The sequence below is a fragment of the Apodemus sylvaticus genome, chromosome 5, assembly GCF_947179515.1.
Source record: "Apodemus sylvaticus chromosome 5, mApoSyl1.1, whole genome shotgun sequence".
Taxonomy (NCBI): Eukaryota; Metazoa; Chordata; class Mammalia; order Rodentia; family Muridae; genus Apodemus; species Apodemus sylvaticus.
Window position 1 is genome coordinate 68724601 of NC_067476.1, and position 18362 is coordinate 68742962.

General features: G+C 38.8%; 1 protein-coding gene across 1 annotated transcript; it reads left to right on the top strand.

The window, feature by feature from the left end:
- Nucleotides 1-3389: 3389 nt before the first annotated feature.
- On the top strand, nt 3390-4334 carry LOC127685578 (olfactory receptor-like protein OLF1). Its single transcript, XM_052182884.1, has one exon. It carries the CDS (start codon nt 3390-3392, stop codon nt 4332-4334), a length of 945 nt encoding a protein of 314 aa, XP_052038844.1.
- The last annotated feature ends 14028 nt before the right edge of the window (nt 4335-18362 follow it).

An 18362-nucleotide genomic window follows, 5' to 3' on the forward strand; every position in this document is an offset into this window, starting at 1 on the left:
TTTCATTCATGTGTAGAGTTGTCATGCACAATGCTTACTAATCTGCTTCTTCAGTTACAATAGTAGGCTAATATATGTATAGACAGAGAAATTGCACTGAAAATGATAACCAACAAGAAATATGATTTGAGCTGAAGATTTTGAATGGTTACAATTTGCAGAATGACAGCAAGCTCTGGGATCCTTCCTGTGAGCAATAATTGCACTGAGATTTGACAGAATTGGTCGTCTTTTAGTACAAATAGCTAACTATTGAAATGCTGTTGTTTCCATGAAACTATTATGGGCAATGTAAATCAGCCAATTAAATGTTTACTGGCTCTGCTATGAAATGGTTTTATGTCACTTCCCTCTTCTCAAAACCACTTTTTCTTAGTAATGCTTACATAAAAGCTTCTAGATATGGCCTCAATGGCAAAAACTCTGAATAGAGAGTATTGACATTTTCAGTAACATTGTTACACTTGCCTGTGACATTTGAAATGATTTAGTTACAAATATTTAAATCCTAAATACTTTAGTAAATACAAAGAATTTTTACTTAGGAAAGATATTCTTTGTAAGATTCCAAGCCATTAAAATTAACCCCAGGACCAGCATGCTTTAACTATGCATTGTTAGAGCGTATTTGTCTGTCATGCTTGAGTCCTTAACATTAGCTCCAAGTTTAAAAGAAAAAAAAAAGAAAGAAAAGTATACAATCCAAATATTATCGAGAGTGATAATTACCTCTACAAATAATTATCACTGACAGTATTTTTTCAGTAATTACCAATGCGATTATATGAACACATACCCCAGTGACAGTGATCCCATTTGGGATCCCCAGGATCCCTTGGAAAAACACATTAGGGATATCAGTTATCTCTTTCCCAATGGCAGGAGAATGTAGTAAAAGCCCTTCATTATTCTGTGAAATTATTCATTTAATCTATTTGAAAACAGTCCTATCCTTGGTGAGTAATTTTTAGGGGAAGCTAAAAGGACATCTCTTGCATAAAAATTAGGTTTTGTGTGTCTGAGAAAAATGAAATTGATGAATCATGACTAAAACAGAAGGAAAAGATAAAGTGATCTGGTTTGCAGAAGTAAATGTTTTTCACTTTTTCTATTATTGCACAATAATTTGTAACATCTTTGTGTAAATGAACTTTTTTTTGTTATAGATATGAAATTACCTATGCTGCTTGGCTGAAATTTTGAAATATTTCATGTTGCAATTGAACATTGCTTGTTTTATGGATGGAATGATTTTTTTTGAATTTCATTTATATTTAGATTTCTGAGGACTTAAGGATTTCTGTCTTGTGCTTATTCTCTTCATGCCTTTTTCCCTCTGTTACTATGACTACCATGAGGCATGTTTTATCCCAAGTTCCCAATAGTGGCTGCTGTTCTTCTCTAGGACATGAGAAAATCTTTTCTCCACTCAGCCTGTCTCAGTGTGACCTAACTAGGAAGTCTTGACAACCCTGATGTTTGTTCTTTCCCTGTATCTTTGACTAATAACACATTGCTATGTGAATCATGTCTGTCACCTCTTAGCTGAATGTCTTTGAAGGTTATTCTAAGCATCTAGCTGACATGTAATAGGAAAAAGAAGGTAGATTATGCAAAGGTAATAATACATCATACAATTTGGGGGTCATAATTATTTTAATCTCCATTTTGTTTCAATTTCCTCTTTAACTTCAAATTTTCTATTTCTTTATTTTTCCATCTATAAGATAAGGTTAATAAGATCAGGTTGATAATGACTGTAAGTTTTACATATTTTCTTAAGTTGTTTTAGTTGCAAAAAGCTACAAGAAAAATATTTGGAACTTTATATGTGAGAAGTCTTATACAGAGAGTAGTTACTGTTTTTAAAGCTGTGTAAACATAATTAAAATACTATTTTCTCCATGTTTTTCTGTTTTAAAATGATGTATAAGGAAGGAAAATAGAAAATGGAGTAATCAAGAGATTACAGACAGATGATAGACAGACTGACAAGTGATTGATATATGGTCAGATATATAAATATGTCTATAATTCTGTAACAACACAGAACCACAATATGTTTCAATACTGCCTTATAGATTGTACTGTATAATGTCTCATAAACTTGCATAACATGAATATAGCCAAAACAGATTCTATTTTATTTTGCACTAACTAAAAGCTAATGTGTCAGTTAATATGATAATACTTTAAAACCTGAAAAAAGATCAGAAATACTTTACATTATCCTGAATGTGTTATACTTTTACACTCTCTGTTTATCGCTTTTTCTCTGATAATGAATGTTCTGGTCTCTGATGTACACATATTGTGAGGAAGGCTTTAATTATTTAATACAAAAGACATCATCCTAATTGGTGACACTACCTTAGCACTTATTGTAGTGAATTATCTAGAAGCTGCAGTTTCCCTTAATGAGGCTTTCAGATAACATTAATATAGGCATCAGATGCTTCATTAATTTATTTACACTTTCCAAAAATAATTTTCAAGATTATGCATCTTAGAATTACTATTCCTTTAATGAATTACTACATCAAAAACATCTTGGGAAGGATTTATTGGGCTTATATTTGCACTTTAATGTTTATCATTAAAGGAAATAAGGATAGAGACTTAAAGAAGACACGAACATGGAAGCAGAACCTTAGGAAGAGACCATTGATGAGTACAAAATACTGGCTTGTTCCTCATGGCTTGCTCAGAAAGTTTTCTTATAGAACCCAGGAAAAATGTTTTAGAGATAGACTTATCCAAAATCAGTTGGACCCTTCCACATAAATCACCAATGAAGTCAATGCCTCAATGTCTTGTCCACAGTCCAATATTATGAAGAAATTTTCTCTTTTAAGGATCCCTTCTACTTTCCATTGAGGCTGTGTCAATTTGACAAAAATATCAGCCAGCACATGATGCATGTAATTTTTAAATATTGAGGTTTGGAGAACAAAAAGAAGGGAATTAAACTTTTCTAAAATTCTTTATGGAAAAAAACCTCAAGGTGTCAATTTAAATACAGCTTTTCTTTGAACGTAGTCAGTGTTTCCAACAATGCTTTCTTCATTCTTATCAAGATACTATATACTTATCTTCAAAATGCAAACAAAACCATGCATTGTTTAAACATAGTACAGAAAATGACAATTGTCCAATATCAAAAAGGGTTATGAATCAGATATACAAAGACATCTTTAGCTACTGGCATCCACAAAAATTTGAAATATATCTCTGAAATATTGTGTTTGGAAATAGTTTGGGCCTATCTTTTTATTTCTTTATGAGCCTGTTTAAAATCATGAAATAACCTTATTCTGAATTAGCTCACTTTTTCCACTTGTACCTTTTTTTAAGACTTTAATTTCTCAAAAGGTAAAATCTACATAGTCATGGAATTTACAAATGGAAACTACACCTTGGTCACTGAATTTATCCTGCTAGGATTTCCAACATGTCCTGAACTCCAAATCATCCTATTCCTTGTGTTTCTGACATTGTATGGAATGATTTTGATAGGAAATATTGGTTTGATGTTGTTAATTAGGACAGACCCTCACCTGCAAACTCCTATGTACTTTTTCCTCAGCAACCTCTCCTTTGTAGACCTTTGTTATTCCTCAGTCATTGTTCCCAATATGCTTGTCAATTTCCTCTCAGCAAAGAAATCTATCTCTTACCTCGGCTGTGCACTGCAATTTTATTTTTTCTGCACATTTGCAGATACTGAATCCTTCATCTTGGCTGCCATGGCCTATGATCGCTACGTTGCCATCTGCAATCCTTTGTTATACACAGTTGCAATGTCCAGGGGTCTCTGCACATGGTTAATAGTGCTGTCTTATGTTGGTGGCAACATGAGTTCCCTGGTTCACACATCTTTTGCTTTTATTCTAAAATACTGTGACAAGAATATCATCAATCATTTCTTCTGTGACCTCCCTCCTCTTCTGAAGCTTTCCTGTACAGACACATCTATTAATGAGTGGCTACTTTCCACTTATGGAAGTTCTGTGGAGGTCATCTGCTTCTTCATCATCATCATCTCCTACTTTTACATCCTTCGCTCAGTCTTGAAAATCCGCTCTACAAGTGGGAGAAAAAAAACCTTCTCCACATGTGCCTCTCACCTGACCTCTGTGGCTATCTATCAGGGCACACTTCTCTTCATTTATTCTCGGCCCAGCTCTCTTTATTCTCCCAATACTGATAAAATCATCTCAGTGTTCTACACCATTATCATCCCAGTGCTGAACCCATTGATTTACAGTTTGAGAAATAAAGATGTAAAAGATGCTGCCAAGAAAGCTCTAAGGTCTAAAGTACAATCCCCATGACAGAAAATTCTTCGAGATTCATCTCATTCCAACTACAGATGCCTATGTGGGAACTTCAGGCAACATGAGCAGTAGATATATATTCAATGGACCCAACTATTCAAACACATGTTCAATAACACAGTTAAATATATTTTGTAATCCTTACTCATGGTACACTTTAAGGTGTTAATAGTGAAGCTGGGTGTGATATGGTACATCATAGTAATTTAACGGTTCAGCGGGCAGAGGCAGAAGCAAAGACAGCGGTAGAAGCAAAAGCAGAGGCAGAGGAGGATCATAATTGTGCAATTAGAGCCATTTCAGAGCTCCTCATCCTGGGCTCCTCTCCTCTCCTTTCCTCTCTCCAATTCCCTGTCCCCCTTCTCTAACTCCTTTCTGATGGTTTGTTCAGTATGCCTATAAAGTGTCCAAGGGATACAAGATGTCTCTGTACTTAAGGTAGTGCAATCTTAAAGACCTGGGTTCAGTTTCCTAGAAGGAGAGAAGCAAGATCTGTGAATTTGTCCTCTGTATGTATTGTAGCATATGAATTTCAAGACTTGGCATATACACAGAACACATAAATAAATAATTACATAAATAAATAAGCAATAGATGATAGATAAATAAAATGAAAAATAATTTTCAACATATTTTTCTTAGGTAATTAATATCCATAACAACTTAACATATCAGAAATACAAATTAAATCTACCCTGAGATTTCATTGCATACCAGCTCTGGTTATTATCATCATCATCATCATCATCATCATCATAATTTGAAAATAATAATAATAATAATAATAATAATAATAATAATAATAGTAATGGTTGCAAGGATGCTAGGAAATGGAAAATTATTCATTATTGGTAAGAGAATAAACTGATACAGCCACTGCAGAAAGTTGTGAAGTTTCTTAAAAAGCTAAAACCAGAGCTAAGATCTGACTCATGGTATCATTCATGGGTATAAACCCAAAGCATTACATACAACTTTACTTACCCTGTACAACCATTTCTTCCCAAACACTGAAATGAAATCAGCATACCTGTTCATTAGTAGAAGAAGAGATACTGAAAATGCTGTGGAAAGATATGATGGAACTTTATTTTGCTGTATAGGAAAATAGAATTCCAAAATTCCCAGAAACATAAATTGATCTAGAAATTATAACATTATATGAGGTACCTTAGACTCATAATATGCATACTACATGTCCTCACTCATAATAAGCAGGTTCTAGATTTTAATTTTCATATGTATGTATACATGTGCGTGAAAGTGTAGGTGTAAGTCATTAGCTAGAAAAAGGGGAAAGAGATTTTGAGAATAAGGAATAGAGAACAGAATGTATGTGACATTGAAATGCCTAGGGGCTTTTTATATGGAAGCAGATAAATGGAGGGGAGAGGAAATTTGAAGAACAGAGTCAGGGAGGATGAACAAAACAAGTTACACATGAATGCTTAAATAAAATCAAACCTCAACATGCAAAACCCTCACAAATTTGTAAGGAATGTGAAATTAGCTTGGGGAAGAATATGGAAAAAACTTGGTAAGAAAAGTCTTTTACTATAAATAGCTTAGTGGGCTATTCTAGTCTAAACTTAGAAGACAAGAATATCAAAGTAAAATCTGGCACTGGTGGCCTGGGCTATAAAGTTTTCAGAAAAGAAGAGGATCAATCCATGAAATGTGATGGGTACTATTCATGCCATATCTTGGCTGAGAGTCTGACTTCACTTTGCCTATGTTCTGAAAATGGAGTAAAGCTGAATTCTGACATGATGAACTAGATTTCACCATGGTACTGACACAAAGAGCACTGAGAGGTAAGAGATCAGCACCACAGAAATGATCCACAATACACCTGAGAAAGATGAGTACACTTAGGTAAACTTCATTCCAAGAAGCTTCCATTGTGTGCAGATCCAGATTTATTTAAAGGATAAAGGCCGAAGCTCAAGAAATTTCCTATTCTTTTTTTTATTTTTTCAGACATTTTTATTAGATATTTTCTTTATTTATATTTCAAATGCTATCCCCTTTCCTCATTTACACTCCAAACCCCCCCTATCTCATCTCCTCTCCCCCTGCTCACTAACTTACCCACTCCTGCTTTCCTGATCTGGCATTGCCCTACCCTGGGACAATGAGCTTTCATGGATTCAAGGACCTCTCCTCTCATTGGTGTCCTCTGAGACTATCATCTGCTACCCATGTGACTGGAGTCATGTGTCCCTCTATGTGTACTCTTTGGTTGGTGGTTATGTCCCTGGGAACTCTGGGGTTACTGGTTGGTTCATATTTCAGACCCCATTGTTCCTCATGTGGGTCTGAAAACCCCTTGAGCTCCTTAGGTCCTTTCTCTAGCTCCTCCATTGAGAACCCTGTGCTCAGCCTAATAGGTGGCTCACAGCAACCATCTCTGTATTTGTCAGACACTGGCAGGTCCTCTCCAGAAACAGCTATATCAGGCTCTTGTCAGCAAACACTTCTTGGCATCCACAGTAGTGTCTAGGTTTGTCAACTGTATATGGGATGGATCACCAGGTGGGTCAGTTTCTGGATGGCCTTTCCTTCAGTCTCTGCTCCACATCTTGTCTATGTATTTCCTCTCATGGGTATTTTGAACCCTATCTAAGAAGGACTAAAGTATCCATACTTCGGTCCTCCTTCTTAAGCTTCATGTGGTCTGAGAATTATATCTTGGGTATTCTGGGGTAATATCCACTTATCAGGGAGTATATACCATGTGTCTACTTTTGTGATTAGGTCACCTCCATTAGTTCCATCCATTTGACTAAAGAATTTCATGAATTTATTGTTTTTAATAGCTGAGTAGTACTTCATTGTATAAATGTACCACATTTTCTGTATACATTCCACTGTTGAGGAAAATCTGGGTTCTTGCTAGCTTCTGACTATTATAAATAAGAACAATTTCACAGGAAAGTGCACAAAACGGTTGATACAACTGTGGTTCAATAAAGGCAAGCAATAGTTGGAAACATGTTGAGGGAGTCTTGGATGGTATCTAAGGGTAAGAAATATTTGGCATTGCATGAATATGTATATATGTATGTATACATATGTATACATATATTTAAATTTACATAACAGACAGCAAGATACCATGGAAGACATGCCATCAATTAAAGAATTGCTGACTTTAGATTGGTAATATCTATAAGCAATGGCCTTTAGTGATATGAGAATGGGAGACACTATCCCTGGATTGGGTCTGGAATGAACAAGAAATCTAGCTGAACCTGAGACTAAATGATTCAGTAAGTTGCATTCCTCCTTGGTTAATGCTCCAGTTCTCATTTGGGTTTTTGCTCTGCATTCCATTCCAGGACTATGGCCTGAAAGGAAAAGCTTCAATAAGCCCTTCTCTTCCATCGGTTGTTCTCAGACAATGTGCTTTACCACCAAAAGAGATAAAAAAGTAGAATAGAAGTTATTATAACGGCTAAGTGTAAATTGTAAAGAGAGTCTAGGATATTCAAGAGTCTTGAAACTCTTGAGAGTCTAGAAACTCAAGCCTGGGACACCTGCTGAAGAGAGCTTGCCTGAAAAAGATCTATGCATATTTTAGAAAGAGAGAAAGAGGTAAGGACCAACCTATGTCCAATAGCAGCCCAGACTAATGCATGTATTATGAGTGCCAAGCACTAGTCATGCAGCTTCAGTATTTGGTGTTTGATTTTGGTATATTTATTTGTTTGTTTTTCATTTTCTATGGTGTGTAGTTCTTTTATTCTTTGATAAATGCCTCTGTGGTATTATGTCATTGCCAAGTTTTTATGTTGCCAATTGCTTCTGTAAACTTAGAGTTTATAATTTTGCCTTATTAAAAAGCCCCAAAAGTGAACTTGCTAATCTATTGAATTCTTTTTTAGGGAGAGATAGCTGTCAACTGGTTTTATGTACACAGAATGAAAGTTTTCTTTATTTCACCCAAATTTGGGCTTGTGGTCTTTATTTTTGGGGTGAAACTAACATTATGGTTTTTATGTAAAACAATATTAGGTATAAGTTAAATCCGGATAAGATAAACCATCTAAAGAGCCCCATAACCCCTAAGGAAATAGAAGCAGCCATTAAAAAGTCTGCCAACCATGAAAAGTCCAGGACCAGATAGATTTAGTGCTGAATTCTATCAGACCTTTAAAGAAGAGCTAATACCAATACTCTTCAAACTATTCCACAAAATAGAAACAGAAGAACCACTACACAATTCATTTTATGAAGCCACAGTTACTCTGTGTATTCTCCATTGGAGATGGAAAGGTTTCTTTCTAATTAGGAACTTGTCACAATTTCCTTCCATAGAGGACTTCATAAGAGATTTTTTTCTACTTCAATCATGTTTAATGGTCCAAGTAGATTTTAAAAACTGTTTGAGTACATGTTACTTTTAGCATAAAGAAGATATCATGTATATTTAAAAGGCATTTAGCTATTATAAATTATTTTGATGACTTAAAAATGTCAGTAGTGAGCTGTAGATTTTAAAATAAATTTTGTTGGTTTAATAAAGAATAAAAAATGTTCAGATTACTGGTGATAAAATTTGTAGGTATAAAAAGTTAAAATTATATCATCTTAATGTTTATAAGGATCTGTGAAATTTTCATAAACATTTTGCTGAACATTTTTGAAAGAGTAATTGTTGAAGGAATAATTATCTGTACAACAAAAGTAGTATGTTCAATGAGAACCCTGGTTATAATCATTATCCAGCAAAGAGCTAAGTGATTTTCAAGTTACAAGTCTGGGGGGAAAAGCCCTTTCTTATTGACTTCTTATTTCAAAAAATCCTGCAAGTTCAGTCAATGCATTAATTATAAAAGATGAAGTGACATTATATGTGTTCACTAAAATCATAATCAGAATAGGATGATTTAAAAATGGTCTGCAATTAGGTTGTGGTCACAATTCTATATAGCTGCATGGGCATTCCCCAAAGCATGGGGAATTTTAAAAATGTTCATTTTAATGGTCAAACTATTTTGAGTGCTGGAGAGATGAACTTTGTCCCTCCTGCAGGGGATTTCATGTTTTCTAGTACCCACTTGTGCAACAATGTCATTTTCTGACCTCTTCTGACCTCATTTGTAGAAAAAAATGCTTATATACATAAAATAAAAATAAATAAATGTTGGATAATCCTCTTGTTTTCTGGATAAAGACTGTCTTTGTATTATTCAAATGCTGATTTCTATACCTGCAGAAAGCTTATGACAGACCAGACTTTGGTACTGTAATATTGATGATGAAGAATCATCTCTCTCATTGTTTTGTAAATGTTCTTCTTTGTCACTTTTTATTGGTCAATACAGAGCTGATCAGCAAATTATCTGAGCTGATGAGAGCAAGATAGGACCTTCCATTCAAATGTGGGTGAGGGTGTCCTAGGGAGCCTTGAGAGATGAGAGGAGAGGAGAGGAGAAGAGAAGAGGGGAGGGGAGGGAAGGGATAGGGAGGGGAGTGGAGAGAAGAGGAAAGGAGAAGAGAAGAGGGAAGGGGAGGGAAGGGGAGGGGAGGAGTGGAGAGGGGAGAAGAGAGGAGAGGAGAAGAGAAGAGGGGAGGGGAGGGAAGGGGTGGGGAGGGGAGGGAAGGGGTGGGGAGGGGAGTGGAAAGGAGAAGAGAGGAGGGAAGGGGAGGGGAGGAGTGGGGAGGGGAGAGGCGAGGAGAGGAGAGGAGGAGAGGAGAAGAGAGGAGAGGAGAGGAGGGGAGGAGAAGAGAGGAGAGGAGAGGAGGGGAGGAGAAGAGAGGAGAGGAGAGGAGAGGAGAGGAGAGGAGAGGAGAGGAGAGGAGAGGAGAGAAGAGGGGAGGAAGAACCACAAGGAGAAAAAGATGTGGAGAAACCAGGTGGAGCGAACAGCCTTAACATGGTTAGAAAAGTTCAGAATCTGGCCAGTTTAGACTTGTAGCTTGTTGATAAAAAGATCAGGTCTCTGTGTCAGTTATTTAGGAGGTAGATTGGGTTGTAGCAGGCTTAGAAATGTCCTCCAGTTATTAGGATACAAAGGGGTGGGGGAAAACCTCAGGAAATTAGTTACTATTAATTGTTATAGTTAATTATTCATTTACCTTATATTATGAGCCCAGTTTCCCCTTCCTTCTTTTTACCATGTCCCTCCCTCTTCCCTCTTTTTATCTTCCACTCTCTTTCCCTTTCTTCTAATAAAGAAGGGAGACCTCTCATGGATATCAAGCAACCTTGGCATATTGTAACTGTTCCCAAGATGTCAGCAGATATATTTGGCTAGATTAAATAAATTTCCTTATGGGACTGTGCTCTGCAGTTCTTTACTGCCTGCACTATGCTGAGTGAGTGTGTAGTACTGGCAGTGATGGTCTTGTTAGGTACTAGGCTATCCTTGCTATCACCTTGCTAGGGTATCAGCTATCCCTTGCTCTAAATACCAGACATGTCCAAGAGTGTGTGTATCATGCTTATAGCTGATATTTACCTGGTGAGAACTTTAGATGCTTTGAAACATTCTTTCTTGGCATTCCACTTACGTATCTCTGAGTCCAATCAGATCAACCATTTCTTCTGTAATTTATGTGTACTTTAACTTCTTTCCTGCTCAGATACTCAATATTCACTATTTATGATTTCTTTGAGCTCAGCACTGTTCCAAGGATCCTTGTCTGTTACTGTTATAACATCTAATTTATCTTGAAAATGCATTCTTATTAGTGGAGATTCAAATATTTCTGGCTATACCTTACACTTGCCTGCATTTGCCAGTTTTCAAGTAACTCTAATCTTCATCTATTTTATCACATTTCTTTTTTCCACTCATTTATTTTTATTTATTGCTCATTTACCTTCCATTATGAACCCAGCTTCCCCTTCCTCCTTTTTGCCATTTCCCCCTCTTACCTCTTTTCCCATTCTACTCTCTTTTCCTTTCTCCTAAAAAATGAGAGACCTCTCAAGGATATCAATCAATCTTGGCATATCAAGTTTCAGTAAGACTGGGCATATATTCTTATATTGAGGCTAAAAAAGTCAGCCCAGTTAGGAGAAAGGAATTCAAAGGCAGACAATGCAATCAGACACAGCCTCTCCTCCCACTTAAAAAGTCCCATGTAAGGAAACAGTTGCATATCTGTTACACATATGCAGAGAGCCTAGGTCCATCACATGCATGTATTCTGGTTGGAACTTCAGTCTTTACAAGGCCCTCTGAGCCCAGGATAGTTGATACTGTAGGTTTGTGGTTTCCTTGATCTCTCTGGCTTCTTTAATCCATACTCACCTTTTTTCTACAGTAATACCCAAGCTCCACTTACTTTTAGGAGGAGAGTCTCTGCATCAGTTTTCATCAGTCTGGGTGAACCTCTCTGAAGATGTTTACTACTATCCTGGCACATCAAGCCACTGCAGAATGAGGCAAATCCTCTACCACTGAGGTCAGTAAAGAAAGAATACTTAAGGGAACAGGATCCACAGGCATGCACCAGAGTCATGGAGAGTCCCAACTACATTTGCTGGGGAACCCACAAGAAAATCAAGCTGCACCGCTGATATATATGTGTGTGTGTGTGTGAGCTAGGTCAAGCATATATGTATGTTCTTTGATTTCTGATTCAGTCTCTGGGAGCCCCCAAACATCCAGGTTAGTAGAATCTCTTGGACTACTTGTGGAGTCCCTATCCTCTCCAAGTCTCTCAAACCTTCCCTTAATTTCTTGGTGAGACTGCAAGCACTCTAATCATTTGGCTGTGAGTTTCTGCATCTGTTTTGTTTAGGTGCTGGGTCGAGTCTCCCAGATGGCAATTTTACTGGGTTTCTCTCTGCAAGCATAATAGATCCTCATTAATAGTGTCAGCAATTGGTTCTTGCTCATGGGATGGGTTTCAAGTTGGGCCAGTCACTGGTTGACAAATCTGCTCTATCTTTGTCCCTGCACTTCTTACAGGGAAGATTTGGCTTGAAGATTTTGTGGATGGACTTGTGTTCTTACCTCTCACTGAGAGTCCTACCTGACTATAGGAGGTCACCACTACAGGATATAAAAAGCTCAAGAAGTTAGATATCATCAAACTAAGTTATTACTAAATTAAAAATAGGGTACATAACTAATAGAAAATTCTTAACTGAGGAGTCTCCAGTGGCTAAAAAGACTCCAAGAAATATCCACTGTCCTTAGTCATAAAAGAAATTGAAATAAAAAGAAATCTGAGATTCCAGCTTATAACTATCAGAATGGATAATATCAAAAATCCAAGCAACAGAACATGCTTGCAAAGACGAGAAACAAGGGGAACTCACTCCCCCATTGCTGGTGTGAATGCAAACTTGTACAAACACTCTGGAAATCAATTTGGTGGTTTTTCAAAAACAAACAAACAAAAACAAAAACAAAAAAACCTTTAACATTCAGCTGTACTACTCCTTGCAGTGGTATACTACTCAGAGATTTAAACCCAAGGAGATTATGAAAATTGCCAACAAATGGATGGAATTAGAAAACATCATCTGAGTGATGTAACCCAGACCCCCACCCAAAATACATACATGGCATGTATTCACTTATAAGTGGATGTTAGCTATAAATTACAGAACAATGATTCACAGCCCCAATGAAGTTAAGTAGCAAAGAGGCCCCAAGGAAAGATGCTTGAATCTCACTCGGAAGGGGAAAAATATCATCAGAGTTGGATGGAAGGAGGAAACTGGCTGAGAAACAGGATGGTTCAGGGAACAGGGGTAGAGGCTGTGGAGATCAGAGTTAGAGGGAAAGAGGGCTAGGAGAGTGAAGGGAAATCAGTGGCAGCTGGGGGGATGAGCTCTTTAGGATATGCCAGAGACCTGGGATGGGGGATGCTCCAGACAGTGTATGAGGATGACTCTTCTTTTTAATTTTTTAAAACTTTTCGTTGATTCTTGATCATGCTTGCAAAGATGTGGAACAGGGGAACTCACTCCCCCATTGCTGGTATGAATGTAAACTTGTACAAACACTCTGGAAATCAATTTGGTGGTTTTTCAAAAACAAATAAACAAAAAACAAAACAAAACAAAACAAAACAAAACCCTTCAACACCCAGCTGTACCACTCCTTGCAGTGGTATACTACTCAGAGATTAAACCCAAGGAAATTATGAAAATTGCCAACAAATGGATGGAATTAGAAATTGATTCTTTGTGAGTTTCATATCAGGTACCTCTGTCCCACTCATTTCCCCATCACCTCGTGTCTATCCTCTGCCCTTACAACTCCCAGAAGAAAATTTAAACACACAAACACAAACAGAACAAAATAAAGCATATAAAATATCTCATTGTAGAACCTATAGGTATCACAGTGTGTCTTACAGAATATTGCTCAGTCCACACATGATCACTTGCAAATAATCATTGCAATTAGTCATTGGTCTGGTTTGAGATCTCTGGCTTCTGCCACGCAACAAATATTAGGTCCTTATCTGCACTCCATCCTGATATGCTGTTGTTGCCCTGTGTCATAGAGATCCTCCAGCTTTGGATGAACGGGACTGGCTCTTTGCATTCTCTAACACTTCATATACATTGTAGGTTTTGGGGTGGGCAAACTCAAAGGCCTAGGAGGTATACACACTGGTCAGACTTTTAGCTCTCCCACATCTACTCCACCAGGTCAGACTCTTCAGCACTACTCCAGCTAGATCACCTGATGTGATGTAAGAGCAGGAAGCAGAGTCATCTTTCCCACTATCATGACCTTGGGGCAGACTCACCTATGTCCAAGACTTCATAGCCAGCTCTAGTGTGCTGCTCAGTTGGGGCATGGGGCCCACTCTCCCAAGTACTGGAGCAGGCAAGAGGCTGGGCCAGTGCTCTTGGACCTATAACCATAGAATTGACTCACCTGTTCCCACTCTACCGTGTCCAGCACTACTCTGTTGCCCAGGCAAGATGAAGGTTCCATTCTAGAGTGATTCAGCTGGTGGGAGGCAGGGTCAACTCATTTGTTCTTATGATATAGGGGCCATTTCTTCCTGCTGTTGCAGGTGGCAAGGATTAAGGGGGATGGTGGAAATCACCCCTGTATCCATGCCTTTCCATGTCAGATAACTCTCTGTTACTCTTGTCCTGACACTAGGGCTAGTACTGCAGTGCTGACAGTGCAGGGTCAGCTCACTAGAATGCTTCAATTTGTTAGGATCAGGATTAGCTTACTGGCTTATAGACAATTCAGCTAGGCTCCACCTAACAGCTACCTAACAAAGGTTTGCATCTGCCTCCAGGAGTAAGCCATGTATGACAGCATATAAGAGAACTGCTACCTCAGCTTCAGTTGTTCTCTCCCCCCCCCCACTCTGTTCCCATTTTCCATGTTCCCAGTTGGCTTCTCTTCCTCTCTTTCTCTCTTCTTCTTTTTCTTTCTTCTTCCTTTTATCCCTTCTGTCCTTCTCCCCTCTTTCTCTGCCTCTACCATTTCCACACAGTAAATCTTTATGCTGGGTAGGTGGCATGGCACGATTCTTAGGGGAGAACTTTGGAATGGGCATGCCAGCTACTCCCTTATATTTCATAACACAGATCTTCCATTATTGTGACCTTGGCATCACAGGTGTCATAGAACAAGGTGAGGATGGCATCACCACCAAAAGGCAGATGTGGCCTAGCCAGGTCTCAAGTGCTTTTTATTCCCTTGATCAACAATGTCTCTATTTAAACCCTTGCAATTTCAAAACTGAACCTACTGATTTGCAGCTGTACTGGCTGGTTTTGTGTGTCAACTTGATACAGGCTGGAGTTATCACAGAGAAAGGAGCTTCAGTTGGGGAAGTGCCTCCATGAGATCCAGCTGTGGGGCATTTTCTCAATTAGTGATCAAGTGGTGAGAGCACCTTGTGGGTGGTATCACCTTTGGGCTGGTGTTCTTGGATTCTATAAGAGAGCAGGCTGAGCAAGCCAGGGGAAGCAAGCCAGTAAGGAACATCCCTCCATGGCCTCTGCATCAGCTCCTGCTTCCTGACCTGCTTGAGTTCCAGTCCTGACTTCCTTTAATGATGAACTGCAACATGGAACTGTAAGCTCAATAAACCCTTTCCTCCCCAACTTGCTTCTTGGTCATGATATTTGTGCAGGAATAGAAACCCTGATGGAGACAAATTAGTGGGGTATTCCTGTGACAACCTGACCATATTTTGGGGAGGATTGTGAAGGATTTTGGAACTTTGAGCTATAAAAGCTGTGGAAAGTTCTGTAGGAGCTTGGAAGACAATGTTACAAACAGTGCAGAAGATGGAAGCCTGGCTTGTGAAATTTCAGAGGCAAGATTAAAGACTCTTAAAGTGGCCATGTTTTGATTGTGAAGATTCTGTGGTTTTGGTTAGCTGGGGCTGAAGAACCAGCTGTAAGTAACAAGATACCAGAACCACTAAAGCAAACCTTTGTGTTACTGGGACTGTGATGATGGTTAACTGGAGCTAAGAAATTAGCGGCGATTAAGAAGAGACCAGCATCACTGAGATGAAATCTTCTTCGAAGTGTTTTCTGAGAGCACAGAGAGTGTGTTCCAGAGATAGCCACAGTTGTATTTTGTGCTGTGACTGGACTTGGTACTGTGTAAGAATCACCCAGATGGTACTGATTTTGAAGGCATGAAGGGGTCATGACGAACAGCTGAGGCTCTTGGCACAGTGAGAGACCACGAAAGGCCATTGGTGAAGGTGCAGCCTCAGTTGCAATTGATGGCCCGGGACTTGAAGGGGTCATGCATAGGAGCAGAGGCTTTTCACCCTGATGAGAGCCTATGAGAGGCTATTGGTTAAGCCTAATTACAGTGGAAAATAGCGGCATTTTGGAGATGCCAGTACCATGTGATGACCACCAAGAACAGTAGCAGCAGTGGAGTACAGGCAGCTGGCACCTAGAAGACAAGCTGTGTGCTACAAAGGGCAGAGCTGAAGAAGTGACCCAAGCCCTTGGAGGAGCCCAGAAGATCGTGAGTTGGATCCCAGACATTGGACATTGGGTGTTTGAGTTTTGCTTTTGGTTGTGACTGTGCCCTGATGTTTCCCTCTTGAAGGAAGAAAGTATTTTAGTGGAGCCCACAGTTAAAAGACTTTGAACTTTTAAAAGACTTTGAACTTTTAAAATACTTTGAATTTTAAAGATATTGGACATTTTAACGTGATTAAACTTTTAATATGTAAAGACTGTGGGACTTTTAAAGTAATTTAGATCTTGGGGATGAATAAGAAAGTAAGGGTTGAGGCTTAATAATGATGTGTTTGTGTGTCAAGTTGACAAGGGGTCAATTGTACTGGCTGGTTTTGTGTGTCAACTTGACACAGGATGGAGTTATCACAGAGAAAGGACAAATTGTGCAAGTTGACAAATATGGGTCTATTTTCATTTTTCCACATACAGGCAGCAGTCAGAACAGCACCATTTATTGAAGATGCAGGGGAATCCAGATGACCCTCAATGGAGGAATGGATACAGAAAATGTGGTGTATTTCTACAATGGAATACTACTCAGCAATTAAAAACAATGAATTCATGAAATTCTTAGGGAAATGGTTGGATCTGGAAAATATCATCCCAGGTAAGGTAACCCAATCACAAAAGAACACACATGGAATGCAATCACTGATAAGTGGATATTGGCTCAGAAACTCTGAATACCCAAGACACATTTCACATATCAAATGACTCCCAAGAAGAAGGAAGGAAAGGTCCCGGATCCTAAAAATTCTTGTTCCAGCATTGTAGGGGAGCACCAGGACAGAGAAGTAGGAGGGGGTTGATAGGAGAATGGGCACAGGGAAGAGGGCTTAGGGAACTTATGGGGAGGGGGAAACCAGGAAAGGGAAAATCATTTAGAATGTAAACATAGAATATAGAAAATAATAATAATAATAATAATAATAATAATAATAAAAGAAGATGCAGGGGAGCAGACAATCTGATGAACAATTACTCTGCCTTATGTTTAGCAGATCTCCTGAGATGCCAGTAGCCCTGTGTGCAACAGATCTCCTTGGATATTTCAAGCTGTAGTGTCAGTTGCCCTGTGGGCAATGGATCCCCTGGGATGCCTCAGACTGTGGTGTCAGTTATTCTGAGTACAGTGGATCTTCTTGGCTGTCTTGGGATATGGTCTTTCTAGGGGAGCAGACTAGCTAGCTGTCAAATGCTCTGAGTGCAGTGGATCTTTTGTGCTGTTTCATGATATGGCATCTCCAGGGGAACAGACTAGCTAGCAGTTTGCCTCAGCAGAACAGGAATGAGGGGGAAAGGGAGTAGTATTCAGCAGGGGGGCAGGGTTGGGTTGGGTGTTGATGAGTCCAGAGTCCACTGGACTCTGTGGCAGATGTGGCACTTCCACGGGATTTTTACCGTCTGCTCTAAGTGCAGCTGATCTTCTGGGCAGGTTCACGATATCGATTATGTCCTTTTTTAAATTTAATTTAATTTAATTTTTTTATTTTTTTATTCGAAGTATTCTTTATATTTCAAATGATTTCCCCTCGTCTGGGTACCCACTCCCTGCAAGTCCATAAGCCCACTTCCCTCCCCCAGTTCCTTCACCTACTCCTTCCCACTTCCCTGTTCTGGTATTCCCCTATACTGTTGCATTGAGTCTTTCCAGATCCAGGGGCCACTCCTCCATTCTTTTTGGACATCATTAAATATGCGGATTATTTCTTGGGTATTCCAAGTTTCTAGGTTAATATCCACTTATCAGTGAGTGCATACCATGATTGATCTTTTGAAACTGGGTTACCTCACTTAGTATGATGTTCTCCAGTTCTATCCATTTGTCTAAGAATTTCATGAGTTCATTGTTTCCAATGGCTGAATAGTACTCCATTGTGTAAATACACCACATTTTTTGTATCCATTCCTCCATTGAGGGACACCTGGGTTCTTTCCAGCTTCTGGCTACTACAAATAGGGCTGCTATGAACATAGTGGAGCAAGTGTCCTTATTAGATGCTGGGGAATCCTCTGGGTATATGCCCAGGAGTGGTATAGCAGGGTCCTCCAGTGCCATGCCCAGTTTTCTGAGGAACCTC